At 35.8% G+C, this 15,659-nt stretch overlaps 1 protein-coding gene across 1 annotated transcript in view; it reads right to left on the minus strand.

Annotated features, from left to right (window-relative positions):
* Positions 1–5,696: 5,696 nt before the first annotated feature.
* The window catches only part of LOC149425192 (uncharacterized), a 30,285-nt gene continuing 20,322 nt past the window's right edge, over positions 5,697–15,659 (minus strand). Inside the window, exons 14-24 of the mRNA XM_089651005.1 lie at positions 15,214–15,489; positions 14,403–14,534; positions 13,925–14,077; positions 13,659–13,826; positions 11,167–11,386; positions 8,703–8,947; positions 8,450–8,607; positions 8,108–8,335; positions 6,940–7,138; positions 6,644–6,761; positions 5,697–5,970 (exon numbers count right to left, since the gene is read on the minus strand). Coding sequence (XP_089507131.1) covers positions 5,828–5,970; positions 6,644–6,761; positions 6,940–7,138; positions 8,108–8,335; positions 8,450–8,607; positions 8,703–8,947; positions 11,167–11,386; positions 13,659–13,826; positions 13,925–14,077; positions 14,403–14,534; positions 15,214–15,489 — 2,040 coding nt within the window. The 3' untranslated portion in view covers positions 5,697–5,827. The remainder of the gene's footprint in view (positions 5,971–6,643; positions 6,762–6,939; positions 7,139–8,107; positions 8,336–8,449; positions 8,608–8,702; positions 8,948–11,166; positions 11,387–13,658; positions 13,827–13,924; positions 14,078–14,402; positions 14,535–15,213; positions 15,490–15,659) is intronic.

Below are 15,659 nucleotides of genomic sequence, written 5' to 3' on the forward strand. Positions count from 1 at the left end.
AAAATTTATCTGTGTAGTAACTACTAATAATAATTACTTAAACTGACAGAATATGAAGTTCCCTACACATTTTTAAATATAAGCAAATTAATGTACCGCAATTATTAAAAAAACTAAACTAAACTTCCCTTCAAATCATCAATTTTGTCGATGCTCCCAACCCAAGCCACGCCAACTTTACCACAATATTTTAGTTATTAATAATTGTTGACATGCCAACTTTACCATTATATTTTAGTTATTAATAATAATTGGATAATTTGTTGACATGCCAACTTTGCCATTATATTTTAGTTATTAATAATAATTGGATAATTTGTGTTAAGTGTTAAATATGTGTGCTCCCTTGAATAATAATACATATTTGTAACGGTTCTCTTAGCTTTCTATAAATCTTTTGATGGCTAGGTGTAGTTTTAAGTTTCTGTTTAAGTTTTAGAAGAAATTAAAGATGCAGTGTGGATTGTCATTGTGGGTACGTCAAGGTTAAGACGTGTATTTGATGCAAACAATAGTAGATGTAGTAAATATAATATTATACCATATTTACTTAAAAAATTAAATAACGTTGAAATTATTACCTTAAAATGTATTGTTATTTGATAACAGCTCAGTATCTGGATCAAAGAGATGGTGGAGAAAAAAGGAACCATAGAATGCGACGAGGCAGCTTTTGCAGGTTTTACTAATTTGTTCCCAATGTGTTGTATTAAGGAAGTATTTTATGTTTAACACGCCTCCCTGAATTTTCAGAATTTGCGAATAGCGTTATTGCATGATTTTGTATCGAACGTACTTACAGAAAATTGTAATAAAATTTACAGAAGCAGATGATACAGACTTTAAACATGAATTATTGGATTGCTTATGTAACCAAAAGAAGGTGAGAGAGTCAACTTTACAAAGATTACTATTTAATTTATTGACATTTCAAATATTTAATACATTTTGTTCAATTTTGGTTAAAGGTTCCACCAAAATGTCCACCAAAAAAAGTACAAAGTAAGATTTTTTACTCTTTTTAAGTAGCTGGTACCAATTGCAATAGTTTTAAATCTTTAATACATAGTAATAACAAAATATTTCTCCCATTTGACATGTTTCAACCAAGAATAAAATGTTAATTTATTCTTTCACAAACTAACTTCAACTAGGTATTAATTATGCTTGTGTACTTGAATAACAGAATCCAGGACTGTATTTTATGAAATTTTAATGTTTCAGGAAGACCAAAAATTCAAAAAGCAGTAGAAAAACCTAAAGAAGAAAAAAAACCTAAAAAAGAAAAAAAAACTAACAAACCTAAAAAAGAAAAAAAACCTAAAAAGGAAAAATCAGAGGAGACCAAACCAGAACCCCTGCCTGCGCTTCCCCCTGCGCTCCCTCCTGCACTCCCTCCTGCACTCCCTCCTAAGCCAAACCCCCCTCCTGCTGAACCTAAGAAACCACCGGCCCCTGTACGTACAACCCTGACACATAATTTACATAACTCTCTGTTAATAAGCCTACCTTAAAATTGAATTTTTTAGAAATACTTAATTTTAACCACAATTTTTCTATATATTGAAATAAAATAAAATTACACATGTCTCTTAATGTTTGCAGGTAGTCAGCGAACCAAAAGAAATCCCTGGTAAGTATAAGAATTAATTATCAATTAATAAATTAATAGAAGTGCATTCAGTGTCATTCAGTAGCCAGAAGTTTGGAGCTAGAGATCCATGATGATTGTAATCCGTTTCATTTATAAATCTTTTTATCAAAAACCTTCTAATTTTTTGGACGAAACATTCTTCAGTTCATTCCATCAGAAATATATTTGCCTTTTAATTGGTGCGCTAATAATACTATCTGTATAATATAATACATGTACCTACCTATATATATAAAGTTTTTACAGGGTGTCCGCGGGTAAAGTGCGCTAACTTCAGGAGGTGATTCTACATGATGGTAGAATCGTGTTTTTTTCAAAAGTCTATTGATTTTTTCCCGTACAAACATATTTTTGATTGGAAGATTTTTTCCATGCAAACAACTTCTTTACCTTAAAATGTTGGAATTTCGCAAAAAGTTATTTTTCTTTTTTACTTGTGCTATTGTATAGAATAACTGAATATCGTATAACTCCTGAAATTGTGAACTTAACTCGGGATAACTCAACTTTTTTACCTAAACTTGCAAACTTGAAACTACCTTAAAACGTTGGAATTTCGAAAATCTACTTATCCTATCATGTAGAAACACCTCCTGAAGTTAGTGCACTATACCCCCGGACACTTTTTGTATTTTATATTTTATACATAATCCCCTTCCTAACAAACGCGGTTTTATTTAATCCAGCTGTATATTGATAAATGGGTTATAAATTTTTTACGTAGTGAGATTGAATATATTTAATTAATAATATTATTATGGAATGCAAACACAACACATAATACATTATATAAATACATAGAAAATAGTATAAGGAGAATATATGATGCGAATGTGAATTGTAGAAGTAGTCAGGGATGCCCGAGGAAGATTTATTTGAATTATTTCATGACATGTTATAAATTTTATAACTAATAAAACAATTTTTTTGTAAAAATATAAAGATGTCCCCGTAAAATGCGCTAACTTCGGGGGATTATTCTACATGATTTTAGAAGTAAAATAGATTTTTTTTTTTTTTTGAAATTCCAATGTTTTAAGGTCAAAAAGAAGAATTGTTTGTATGGAAAAATAAATATTCCTCTTTGGAAATATATTTTTGTATGGGAAAATAAACATTGGAATTTATAAAAAGTTGTTTGTCTTTTTTACTTCTACCATCATGTAGAATCACCTCCCGAAGTTAGCGTACTTTACCCCTGGACACCTTGTATATTTTGAAAAAGCAAAACTTGAAGTCTAAGAGGATTTTGAAAGCATACAGAGAAATTGAAGATTGAAAAAGCTAAACAACGTGGATTATATTGTAAATATTGTAATTTTTATAGAGTGTCCGCCAAAAGTTGACAAGTGTCCGCTAAAAGATGACAAGTGTCTGCCAAAAGATGACAAGTGTCTGCCAAAAGATGACAAGTGTCTGCCAAAAGATGACAAGTGTCCGCTAAAAGATGACAAGTGTCTGCCAAAAGATGACAAGTGTCTGCTAAAAGATGACAAGTGTCTGCCAAAAGACGATCCTTGTAAGAAAATGTTGCCACCTAAAAAGGATTGCGGGAAGGAAGGCTTTGATGCAGAGAAGGGAGAATGCAAGAAGCCCAAGGGACCCAAGCTCTGTGTGTCCAGCAAGCTGCAGAAGTGCAGGAGTGCCGCACCCACACCCGCAGGGCAATGCTGCTACGATCCTACATTCAAAGAAATGAATATGATTGACGCCATCATACCTAAAAATGCTTCATTCTCTCCAAGTATGTACATAGAAATACACGGTGTTAAGGGTCGAACATGACTTACTTTAACCAGTGATTCCTGACAATATTGGAGTAAATAATGTAAATTATATTTTGGTCATAAAACAACAACATAAAACAGTAGGTATTGGACAGTTGGGTGTCGGGTCAGGGGTTGGGCGTTCACTTGGCTGAGTGATCAGTTATGACATGTGGAAGAATTTTTTGTTTGGTTTGGTTTTTAAGAAGAAAAAACTTCAAATAATTTACCGGAGACCAAAATTTTATTTACTCTAAATAATGTCAGGAATCACTAGTCAAAAAAAAAAAAAGTCAAGTACGTCCCTTAACATCCTATACATTCTTTTTTTTGTGGTGATTGCCTGTAGATCATTGTCGAACTTTATAGGATTCTGATAGGAAGTGATATTGATTGTCATGATTATTTTGTGATTTTGAATTTTTATGACATATTTTAACAACAATTATAAGGACGGGTTGTTTCGGAGAATTTGAACAATTATTCAAATTTCAAAGTTAATTTTCAAGTTCTGTGAAAGATTTTTTCAAGTTCTGTTTTAATTTCAGTTCTCTCAAACAACTAGCCTATAATGATATTATAACAGAACTTTAATAGGACTTTTACAGAAATTGAAAATGAACGTTGAAATTTGATGAATTGTTCAAATTCTCCGAAACAACCCATCCTAAGATTTTCAAGAACAGTTGGTTATTTGGAAATCCATAAATGAATGTATATTTTGGCACCCATCTTGAATATTTGTAATCTTTTGAAACATCAACATCAAATTGATAAAATTTGTTAATTAACCATTGTGACAAATTAAAACTTATTAATGGGGAAAACAAATATGTATTGATAAACTTTGTTACTGTAGGAACGGATTTTGATATTTTAGGTTCTTGGAATTTTTATAATTGTGTTGTTGTAAAAAACACTTATGTATATGTAATTGAAGTGATGTCTCATGACCAAATACCATGCTAAGTACTGTAGAAATACATGCGAACAATAATAAATATAATCGTTTGTTATATTTTCAGATGAAATTGGAAAATTCAAGGAGTGCGCTAAGATTTTGCACTGTTTCTCCGTTACTCTAGAAGTTTGGAATCAGTGGTTTTATGACATTGTTGAAGAGGCACAAAGAAAGATTCTTGTTAAAGCAGGTAAGTACATTATGAATATCAGTGGCCTAATATACATCGATTGGGAGTCAAAAAGCTCCTAGTCTCCACACAAATACGCAAGTACCAGTGTCTTTTTCTAGTCATTGACCACTTTCAACTGAGGAAAACTGCTTGAAATGGGCTACAACTCCTGTGTGAATAGTTCTGTCAGATTCCCTAGAGAATCAGAATAGTAGAGTATTGACCGGTGTGTGTGTAATCTAATAAGACTAGTCTACATAGTGACATAATCTAGATAATAAAAATAGTAGAGTATTGATTGGTGTGTGTAATCCAACCAGACTAGTCTACATAGTGACATAATCTAGAGATTTTTTTTACTATTTCTTGTGAAATACAGTGAATCCAGTAACGTTTCACAAAAAATAGATCCTGATTGATATATACACTGTCAAACAGAAAACAAAGGGTTGTAATCTTCTACATTTCAGGAGATAAAAGTGATATTTTGACCAGAGTGGACAACGACTGGTCAAATTTTAAAAATAAACTTGTGTCAGAAACTCAACAGTGGAAATATTACAATCAGTTTGCACAAAAGCTGGTGTCTAATATGGAACATAGATGCTCCTGTGATCCGGTAAACCCACTTTATTTAAATTATTTTATTTATTTAATAATATGTTATTAGTAGATTTATATTATAATTGCCAATCATTTTCTAGAAACAGAAGTTTCAATCGAAATACAAAATTATTAATTTTTTTAGAGTCAAGACAATATCAGGAAAGTAAGGCCAATATGTCCTTCGCTACATTACCAATGAATGCTTATGATGTTGTGTTTTTGCAAATAATAAAAGTATCATAATCTAATGGAGGTATCTGTTGGCTGTGATCAAAATTATTTGTTGTAGTTTTGTTCCTTGTTTATTTTTACAAACAGTTATATATTTTTAAACATAAGTTTATTGCAGTTGAGACAAAAGGACAACCATAACATATTTAATTCAAATCAAAAGAATGTTTTAGAAAATATATTTTTTTGTGTCCGGTGTTTTTATACCAATCGTAAACAAACTTATTTTAAATAAATAAAAATCTTAACGCTGGAAATTTTTATTGAAAACCAAAACATAAAAATGAAGAAAAAATATTTAGTCAATAAAAAGGAGTGTAAATTATTAAAATTATTAATTATTACATATAATTACATATTAATTATTACAAAATTATTACATATAATTGCATACTTAAATAAATTATGAACAGTTATATATGAACATGGTTAGCATGTCAGAGTTGCGGCTGTGCCACAACCTTCTCCAGCACCCCCTTGGAGGCAGCCAGCAGCACCATGTCCCCTGTCTTGAAGAGGGCGGTGGCCCCCTGTGCCCCCACGATGCAGGGCAGCCCGTACTCCCGAGCCACCACTGCCCCTGGAAGGCAACCACATTGGAATCAATATGGTGAACGAAAGAATGATGTATGAAAGGGAATTTATGGTGAGGAGCTAGGTGAGTTATAGAATTGTAAGTTAAATGAATTCATTCATGGTACAAACCGAATTATATTGAAGACTAATAAAGTAGGTAGATAGACTCTGTCTAAAAATCTGTTAGCTTAGAACTTTGAAATTGTTTTCTGTAGAGCTTTGAAATTGTTTTCTTACAGGTTTGTTGTAAATCATTATAATTGTTTGAAATTATAATGTTAATTAGAGTCGGAGTTTAAACGGGATCTTTCAAATGTCAAAATAATAAAATGACTAAATGGCCATTTGGTGGCTATGTCACACTTTTTTCTCACACTTTGCTGTCACAATTTCTGTGAAACAACTGGGCCTTATAAACATATTTATGCTGAGACATCACCAAGAGGTTGGCCTAGGTGGAATCAGGAACGAGAGATATAAACGTAACTTTAAAAAAAAATTAGATTCTTTAGTAGATACCAAACCTGATTTCATGGTGGTCAATCTCTGGACGGCTGGAGTACAACATAAAGAGATATCCAACTGATCTATATTGTAATTTAACTTAAGTAGAATGCTCTTGTTAAACTCCAAGAAAACTAGTTCTCATAATACAATAAATCGTAATCAATTTCTACCATGTGATATAAGTCCTCCCAACTCTGTGACGACTCCTCCCATCAACGGGAAATACGGAGACCAGCCAATGTCTGTAGCGTGTGTTATCAATATGTCTCCAGATTGCAATTGATCAATCTGAAACAAAATTTATTACATAAGTAACACAATTTGAAATTAGGCTTGTATAAAGCACTGTGCGATGAATTGACTACATATTGACATTATTCATTTTAAAAGTTGTAAGTATTAAATAAGTACCTACTAAGAGAGCGAACGGGAAGACGTAAAAAAAGTTATTATGTAATATTATAACCTCTGAAATGGAGGTGATGACACAGGCTCTTGCAACAATGTCTCCAGAGCACACAGGAGTTCCAGTGACTTTGAAACCTTCTTGTCCATCTCTGGCTATTTCAGCGTCTGGGGCAGTCAGCGGTCGGGCAAATCCCCAAACTAATTCAGAAAACTGTAACTTGTCCCATCGAGGGAAGAATCTCCGCCGGAGAATGGCTCTGAAAGAATTCAATTAATCAAATGTATTTGTGGTATAGATGCAAAATATATTACCATACCTATAAATACTATACCCCCTTGGGGAACCGAAGATCAATACAATCTACCGGTCACAGTAAGAATCGAGAAAGCAGTGCCTTGGATATATACATTCCTACTGTAGTGATGCTACGAGAATATTCTGGAATGATCGCCAATGCAAAACGCATTGTAGCGGGAACACCCTAGACGCAATGCAAGCGTTCGGCGTTCCTACCTACAGGTCTGAAATGTTCTCGATGCGCCCGGGCGGCTATATAACGAGGCGCGTCAAGATCTACTCAGTCAGTCATTAATTAACAGCTTTATGAGTGACCAACATGCGAGCGCTGCTACTGCTTGCTGCATACTGAAGCGGCTGACCACCGACCGCCGGTTCTCCCCCTGTCGCGCCCTGCTGTTACTTCACCGCGCCGCTACAGGACCTTATTTACCTACACCAGGCTCTACAGGGACTACGAATCAATACGGACTCCTCAGGATCACAAAAGCGCCCTGGCCCCGGCTATCATTCCTGGCCAGCGCTCACCTCACGCGCCTAGACCCTGCGACATCTTTGCCGGTCTGCGCCTCGGCCCCGCGTCATCGTCGCCGGCCTGCATCTCCCGTACATCTGCCGACCAGGTCTATCGCACCTTCGGCTACCTTGTTCACACTAGTGCTGAACACGTCCGCGAGTCCGGTCTCCACCAACGCGGTGTCGACTCACTGACCACCGCCTCGACCACTCCATCACCGTCATCGCCCCCTACACCTGGTGTCATCGTCATCGGTCCAGAGTCATCTCCCAACTGCGCAGTTCTACTGACTCAAAATAAACGCTGTGACACAACACACTATCATCTTTCATTGTCTCCTTACCTGATCCCCAAACTACAGTACAAATTAATAATAAGAAGATAGAAGAAAAATAAAGAAGGCATACATACTTTGTAATAAATACTGGATTTCTAGTATGTAAATATTTTTCTAGTTCTGTGCGGGTCATAAAGAACACGAGTTTTTCATCGGGCAATCTCCATTCCTTCATCATTTGCCTTCCTAATTCACGGTATGCCAATCTCATCTTGTGCACAACTGATATTAAAGCTGATTTAGTTGCCTCTCGCCTGGAGACAGATTTCTGACAGATAGGTACAACATACCTCAAAATTTTTCTTGAAAAAAGGAAAAATTATATAATATGGTATCATAATAATATTATGTACAGCTTTTAAATATTTGTGTGTATTAATTACATCATACATATTAGTATGTATATATATACATACTTTGTAGAATTTTTCATAGGAGAAACAAGTTTATTGATAAGTTCCTCTACAGAAACGGGAGCACTTTTAGTTTCTACAATCGGAACTTTGACTGTTGCTTGTAAGGATTTCATTAGTGGAGTCGGGTTAATGTCCCACGTGTCAGTAAGCATTTCAAACTGGAAGATAAATAAATAAATTTACTCTTTTAAATGTTGCACTTATAATTCTTCACCACTTATTCTTTCTCTGCCACTTATAAGTTTGTACCGACCTCTTTTATACACCTGTGACCATGTTTTTTTAAAAATTGTGCCAACAAATTGTGCACACTGCTGCAATTGTCTTCCAACCACTTCATTACTGTTTCTGGGGGTTGTTGGGAGAATTCTTCAGCTCTCCCTGAAGACTGAAGAGCCTTAGCTATTTTTTTTAACTCTTCGGGAATTTGCGCCGAAATCACGTCAGAACATGAAGACAAAATGGTCCCAATATCGGTATAAAGTTCTGTTGTAAATTCTGTAACCAGCAATTATTTATATATTTAACATAATGGAAAAGTAGTATTTTGTATACCACAATCCTTCTACGGGAACCTCATATGGGAGTATTGAGGTTTTGTGAAAGAAAAACTTACTTGATTCAGAAGTTGGGGAAGACCTAAATAGTTCTTCTTCATTTTTTGTATTTGATTTATCATGGAATATGTGAAAAATATATGATTGTGTACAAATTAAGGCACCCCGCAGACGATAGACTTTAGTTGTGGCCAGTAACGGCTCGTGACTTTTGGGTGTACTAGAGTGCTAATATTACAAGAAATTGCATTATTAATTTTTCACTTGTAGCAAACATTTAGTGGGTATACATAATTATATTAATTACTTTGGGTGAGTGGCAACTTCTTGACGAATCTTGTATTCCCTCAGTGTTGCAATCTCACGCCTGATATTTGGCAGGTTATATTTGCAAGTGCGTGGAGCCTAGGGAGAGGTATAGTATCCCGCTGATGGTTCACATTGTGGTATTTAGATTAACATTGACCATGGAAGTGTGGGCTCTTCTAGCCCATACTGGAGCACAGTATTTAGCTGTTGACAAAACCAGGGCAAAGGATGCCGTTCTTAGGGTGTTGGCATCGCATCTCAAGCTAGTTCCAGCTAACTTATTGACTTTGTAGTTGAGCCTCGTCCTAGTTTTGTTACTCACTATTTGCTGTGTTGCCGGTAACTCAGGCTCCTGTCCAAGTCCAAAGTAACTCCCAGATAGCGGGGGTGGGGGTCTAAAGTCCGAAAGGGGATCAAACTGAACACAAACTATGTTTGGTATTCGCCTGTGAGTTGCTAAGCTGGAAACCTGTCGCAACTGTTTTCGACCCATATGGCTTTAGTCGCCAATTGAGGAAATAGTCTTCCGTAGCCTTTAGGTCAGAATTAAGGGTCTCTTCGGCTCCTCTAAAGGGTTTTGGCTCGAGCTGTGATGGCGATAACATCTTCGCATGCAAATTTTCTGCCTTCAGTGTGAGGAATGTCTCAGGTGTAAATGTTAAACAGCGATGGGCCAGCACTGTGCCTTGGGCAAGGGCATTATTTTGAGAGGTATATTTTTTTGCTTTTTTCCCCCCTAGAAAAACCCTGAAAGTTATCAGTTGCTCAATAAGTCGCACTGTGTTGCCATCCTCTATCGTGTCGTAGGGTTTAACAAGGAGGACTTAATGCAACACTGTGTCATAGGCTGCAGAGAGATCTGTCTTAAGTCTTTTCTGGAAACCAGATTCAATGTGCCAGGTTAAGGCCTGGTCTGAAGCCAGCTTGTTTTTGTGGAGCGACATTCTGTAGAATTGGAGCTAGCCTGCGGAGCATGATTCGCTTTAAGAGTTTGTTCATGGTATTTAAAAACAAGATGAGCCGGTAGCTTTTCGGAACCTCTGGTGGCTTATTGGGTTTAAGGATCACAATAACTTTAGTCTTTTTCCAGATATTTGGTATTTTTCCGTATTTAAAAACTTCAGTAAATAGTTTTGCGATCCATAGTTTTGTCCATGGTCCAGCATGTTTCAGAAAGTCTGGGAGGACTCCATCAAACCAGCTGCTTTTCCAGCTTCGGTTGAAGAGAGGGCGATGCCTGACATCATCGGTGACGGCGACCACGGTATTAGGGTTCACAGGCTATTTTAGCCGCACAGCCTTCAGAGACTTTTTTGACCTGGTGGCTTATGTTAAACACACACTTTGCATGGTAACACGAAAACTTACATTTAAACACCATACATACTCACTATGTCAAGCAATTCATTGGTTACGAGGGAGGCAACATATATAATGCCTTTCAGACAACATTAAAATGAAAATAGTGTAGCTATATTTAAAAAAAATTGTTCAATTTTATGCTCAATATTGTTTTGTTATGTATTTACGTGTAATATAATTAAAAAATGTATTTATTTTAGATATTTCTAGTTAAATAAGTTATCTATTAAATCTGGAATATAAACTTTAAAAAAAACCTTGTTGTCGAACTACGAATTAAAAGAAAGTTTCCAAATGTCACCGCTACTAAAGTCTCTCATCTGCGGGAGGCCTTATTGTATGTTCAGCATCTCCAGTTTGATATTAAATACATTTTTGGTTTTGTTCGCGGCAATAAGCTCAAGTAAGTAATTTTGTGTACACCGATAATATGTAGGTACAGACCACTGACTGGTACAGAAGTGTTTATGAAATGGAAGCTGTACTTACCGCTACGCCCCTCCAAAATAATGGATAGAAATACTACTTGGGACATGGCACTGGCCCCACTGGAGTTACTATGGAAGAGAGAGTTGTCAGACACCTCAACTATTTTTCCTTCAAGATAGTTAAATATTTCTAGAGCAGTCTTTTGCTTACTTAGGTCCACCTCCATTTTCTTCGCATGAGCGACTGCCTTTTCACAGTTAGACTTATTTCTCCATAAAAACTGCAAAACCGAAAAGATACTGATTTATATTGATATAATTTTTCCCACAAGAGATTAATCACTGCGAAAACAGAAACTACACTTAAAAATGGAAGACAATATTAACGACTCCCAAATGAAAAATGTGAAACAGAAAAATATTCAGTTGCATCTAGAAATTGAACTCAGGACCTCGGCCTTACCGGGGCTTTGCTGTACCACTGAGTTGATTTGTATTATAGTTTGGGTAGAATCATATATAAAGATAGCTTCCAAAAAAAATATGGGTTAAGAAAATGTTGGTAGCTCTTAGTCGAAGTATGATACAGTCAAATATGACCTAAGGGGATAGGGTTAGGTTAGGTTAGGGCAAATTAGCTCAGTGGTAAAGATAAGCCCCGGTACACCTAGATGCGACTAAATTTTTTATTGATTTTTCTGGTTCACATCTTTCGTTTGAGAGTCGTTAATATTATCTTCAATGATAAAATATTAGAATTTGAGGTTTTACTCATTAAGTTATTCCAAAATATAAAAATACACATATTTTGGTATCGTCCGACGGGGTTTTTTCGCACAAAGGGTATTTGAGGGGAAGCAGTAATGTGCGAGGGCCATTTAGAAAGTAAGGTTACAAGGGCTCCTGTGGCCTGGGGAAAATTTTTGTTTCTAAGTTGGCGCACCTGGCGTGTAGGGGGATTCTAACGATCAGTTTGTTTAGTCCCGCATGTTTGTCGGCCATTTTGTTCAGTCACAGTAAATTCTTCCGATGGTGAGGTTATCTGCGCTCCCGCCACCTTCCATCCGTGCGAGATCCGCGTACGTTTTCGGATCATTTTTAACAGGAGGGAGAAGCTTTTCTGGACTCTTTAGTGACGGGGGATGAGACGTGGGTGTGTCACTACACCCCAGAATCTAAAAGACAATCACTTCAGAGGTGTCATTCATCTTCCCCAGCCTAAAAAAAGTTCATGACGACCCATTCAGCCGGAAAAGTCATGACATGCCCCCTACGGTCCCAAAAAACAGATGACAAGTGTTTTTTGGGACCACAAGGGGGTCCTTTAAGTGGATTTTGTGCATAAAGGGACTACATACCATTAATGCAGAGGCTAACACTGCAATACCTTAAAAAACCTCAAAAGAGCCTTTCAAAACAGCAGAATGGGAATGCTGAACCGGGGAGTCAGCTTCCTGCATGACAAGAGAGGAGCTGCTGACAACGCCAGGCTCTATGCGCGCGAGAGAAGCTGCTGACATCGCTTGGATGGGATATTGTGACCAAGCCCCCCTATTCATCCGACTTGGCGCCTTCGGACTTTCATCTTTTCACCAAACTAAAGGAGTTTTTCGGTGGGAAACGTTTTTCCAACGATCACGGGGTCGAGGAAGCTGTGAAGAAGTGGCTGAAAGAGCTGGCGGCAGAGCTCTATGACACTGGTATGCAAAAGTTGGTGCCCCAACCATTGAAATGTCTCCATCTCGACGGCGATTATGTTGAAAAATAGTTTAATATATAAGTATTCTATGAATTTCAATTAAGTACAACATTTTTGATCCTACATCAATGTTGTAACCTTACTTTCTGGATGACCCTCGTACTTCACATGTTCGTAACATGATTAATCATAATTATTTATTATTGATTATTTTTCAAATCCCGTTATACTCTAAAAAGCGTCCAGATTTACCCTGTTCAACGATACCAAAAAAACCTTAAACTTATTAGGTTCGATTTCCATCGCGGCCAATTATTTGTTGGTGCCACAAAAGTATTTAAGGCGATGCACTACGTCGTGTAATATTTTAAATTGAGCCGCTATCAATAACAAGCCTTACGTAGATGGCGATAATGTTTAAATTCCCGCTTAACACCATCCGCCTATTTTGATTTATGCAAAAAAAAAACATGGCCAAAAAGTGCCTTTTATTTTATTTTGTGGATGTTCAGGCATAAATATTTAATTTTTTTTTGATCATTTTATAAATAACTTAATTTGCCACATTATAAAATAAAATCATAACCGAAAATGGGTTTTTTCTTAGGAGATTTGAATTTGAACTTTAAACAGTTTTCATAGGCCTTATACATTATTTTTTTCTGGGCTTATAAAAAGACTTATCTAAAAAATACTCGATTTTTTCAAAGGCCAAGATGTATTCTACTTGCAGTATTTAATTAAAGCATCTGAAACATTTCTAGGCGACCATGTTTTCAAACCAAAAACACATGATTTTGCATTACTACGTATGGCATCGCCTTAACTAATTAACAATAAAAATATTTACTTACGAGACCGATATCCCTAAATAACAAAAATTTTGTCATTAAGCCGATCCCTTTATTCCTATAAAGTGCAATTGAGTGCATGTTTTCATCAACAACGACGTGCCCGGATATAGCTAGATCCATTGTTTTGGTGCTAGTCGTTATGGTTGGTTCGCATTGCCTTAACATTGACTGAAATAATTTTTACATTTAAATATATACATATTTCAAAGCTCATACCTCATTATGGAAATTACTAATACTTATTTAAAATGAAAAATAAAACTTACGTTATACACATTCAAGCCCACATGGTAGTTTGTGGAACTCAACATTTTCATGCCGTATTTGGCAGTTGGTATTCCATTAGCCACTGATATAGAGTCATTTAGGACTATAGTAATAGCTGATAAAGACAGAGGTGAGATGGATCCCGGCAAAACCTGTAAAAAAAATTATAAACTTTATTTTAAAGCGGCGTGTTGAAATTAAGTAAAGATCCAAACCAGAGTTTATGTATCTTGGGTTGAACCTGAGTTTGGTTGTGGTTCAGATGGTTTGCGCTTTTTGTGACAGATGGCAGGTTATCATTTTTTCTCCCTCCTACAGACTGAGATTAATAAAACGCATTGTAACGCCATGATTGATTCTCTTCTGCATTTTAACTTCTCAAAAAGGAACATCTCAGTCCGTTGGGAGGGAATCTAAAACAATTAGACACGGCGTATCAATAAATTTCTTAATAGTGTCAGAAACAATAATGTTTACCTCTCCAGTATTGGCAAAAGTTAATAGATCTTCTTCTGACATAACCGGTGTATCCGCCTCGTGAGCCAACTCAAACTCAGTCCAGTTGTTTAAGCTTGTGATGGGCCGGGCTTGGACTAAGTAAATTCTATCCTGCAAGTTAAGAAACATGAATGTAATAATGATATTTTTCCTCCCTACATTGAAACCTTTTTAAATTAAAGATTATAAACATCATTCTTGAATAAAAGGTGATAGGGAGCTTTTCTCTTTCAATGTACTTCCAATTTATTAGGTAGGCATTTGTAGTAAAAATTGAAGTGGAGTCATTATCTTCAGTAAAAGATAGTAAAAATATCAATGCACTTTAAGGATATTATTATTATTCGTAAGAAACATTGATTAACGACTTTCCAAAAAACAAATTTGGTCCAAAAATTAATAAGGTACTTATTATACATATATATGGTTTGCACACATGGAGCGTATGGGCGGAGAAAGGCGTGTCAGGTGTTCAGGAGAATATCTGACTCTAAGATGAAGAAGGGATGTCTCAGGAAGACATGGTATGATCATGTTAATTAGTTGGTTTGGTCATGTCTCATGTCAAGAGTATTCATAACAAAAGAGTATGCATGAGATATGAATGACAATGTGAATAAACTTAGGAGTGTGTGCCAATACAGAGTTGTGTGGCATTTCATTCTCTCTGCCTACCCCTGTGGTGCAAGGACTTGATGGTTAGTTAGATAAATGGCAATATTATCTTATTCTGGGTGATGTACTTACAGTAGATTAATAAACTGTTTGCAGATAAAACAAAAAAAAATACCTGTGCAATGGCCCATTCAATATCCCTTGGGAGTCCCCATAGATTTTCTTGTAGAATGGCTATTTTGCCAAGCAACAAACACTCTTTTTCCAAAAGGCTCAAAGATGGAACAGCATTCTCTTCATCTTGTACTGTCTGTGTTCCTGATTTCTTGGACTTGTCCAAAACAATTCTCGCTCCTTTCTTTCCAACTTCGATACTTTTAATTGAGAGGTTGTTGTGAATATCTCTGTTAATTATTATAGTATCAGGTTCTATTTGACCAGAAACTACACTCTGAAAATGTATTACAGCAAAAAGTCAAAACAATGTAAAATACATTATATTATAAAAGTAATCTTGAATTAGATCCTGATTCAAACCTTAGTTCTCATGTAAGCTGAGTGTCATAAAACGAAAACAAAGTTCAAGTCCAATACGTTTTTTTGCCATTGTCAAATTACACA

Source organism: Hesperophylax consimilis, chromosome 3 (assembly GCF_061612785.1).
Source record: "Hesperophylax consimilis isolate HC1 chromosome 3, BYU_Hcon_1.0, whole genome shotgun sequence".
NCBI classification, from domain to species: domain Eukaryota; kingdom Metazoa; phylum Arthropoda; class Insecta; order Trichoptera; family Limnephilidae; genus Hesperophylax; species Hesperophylax consimilis.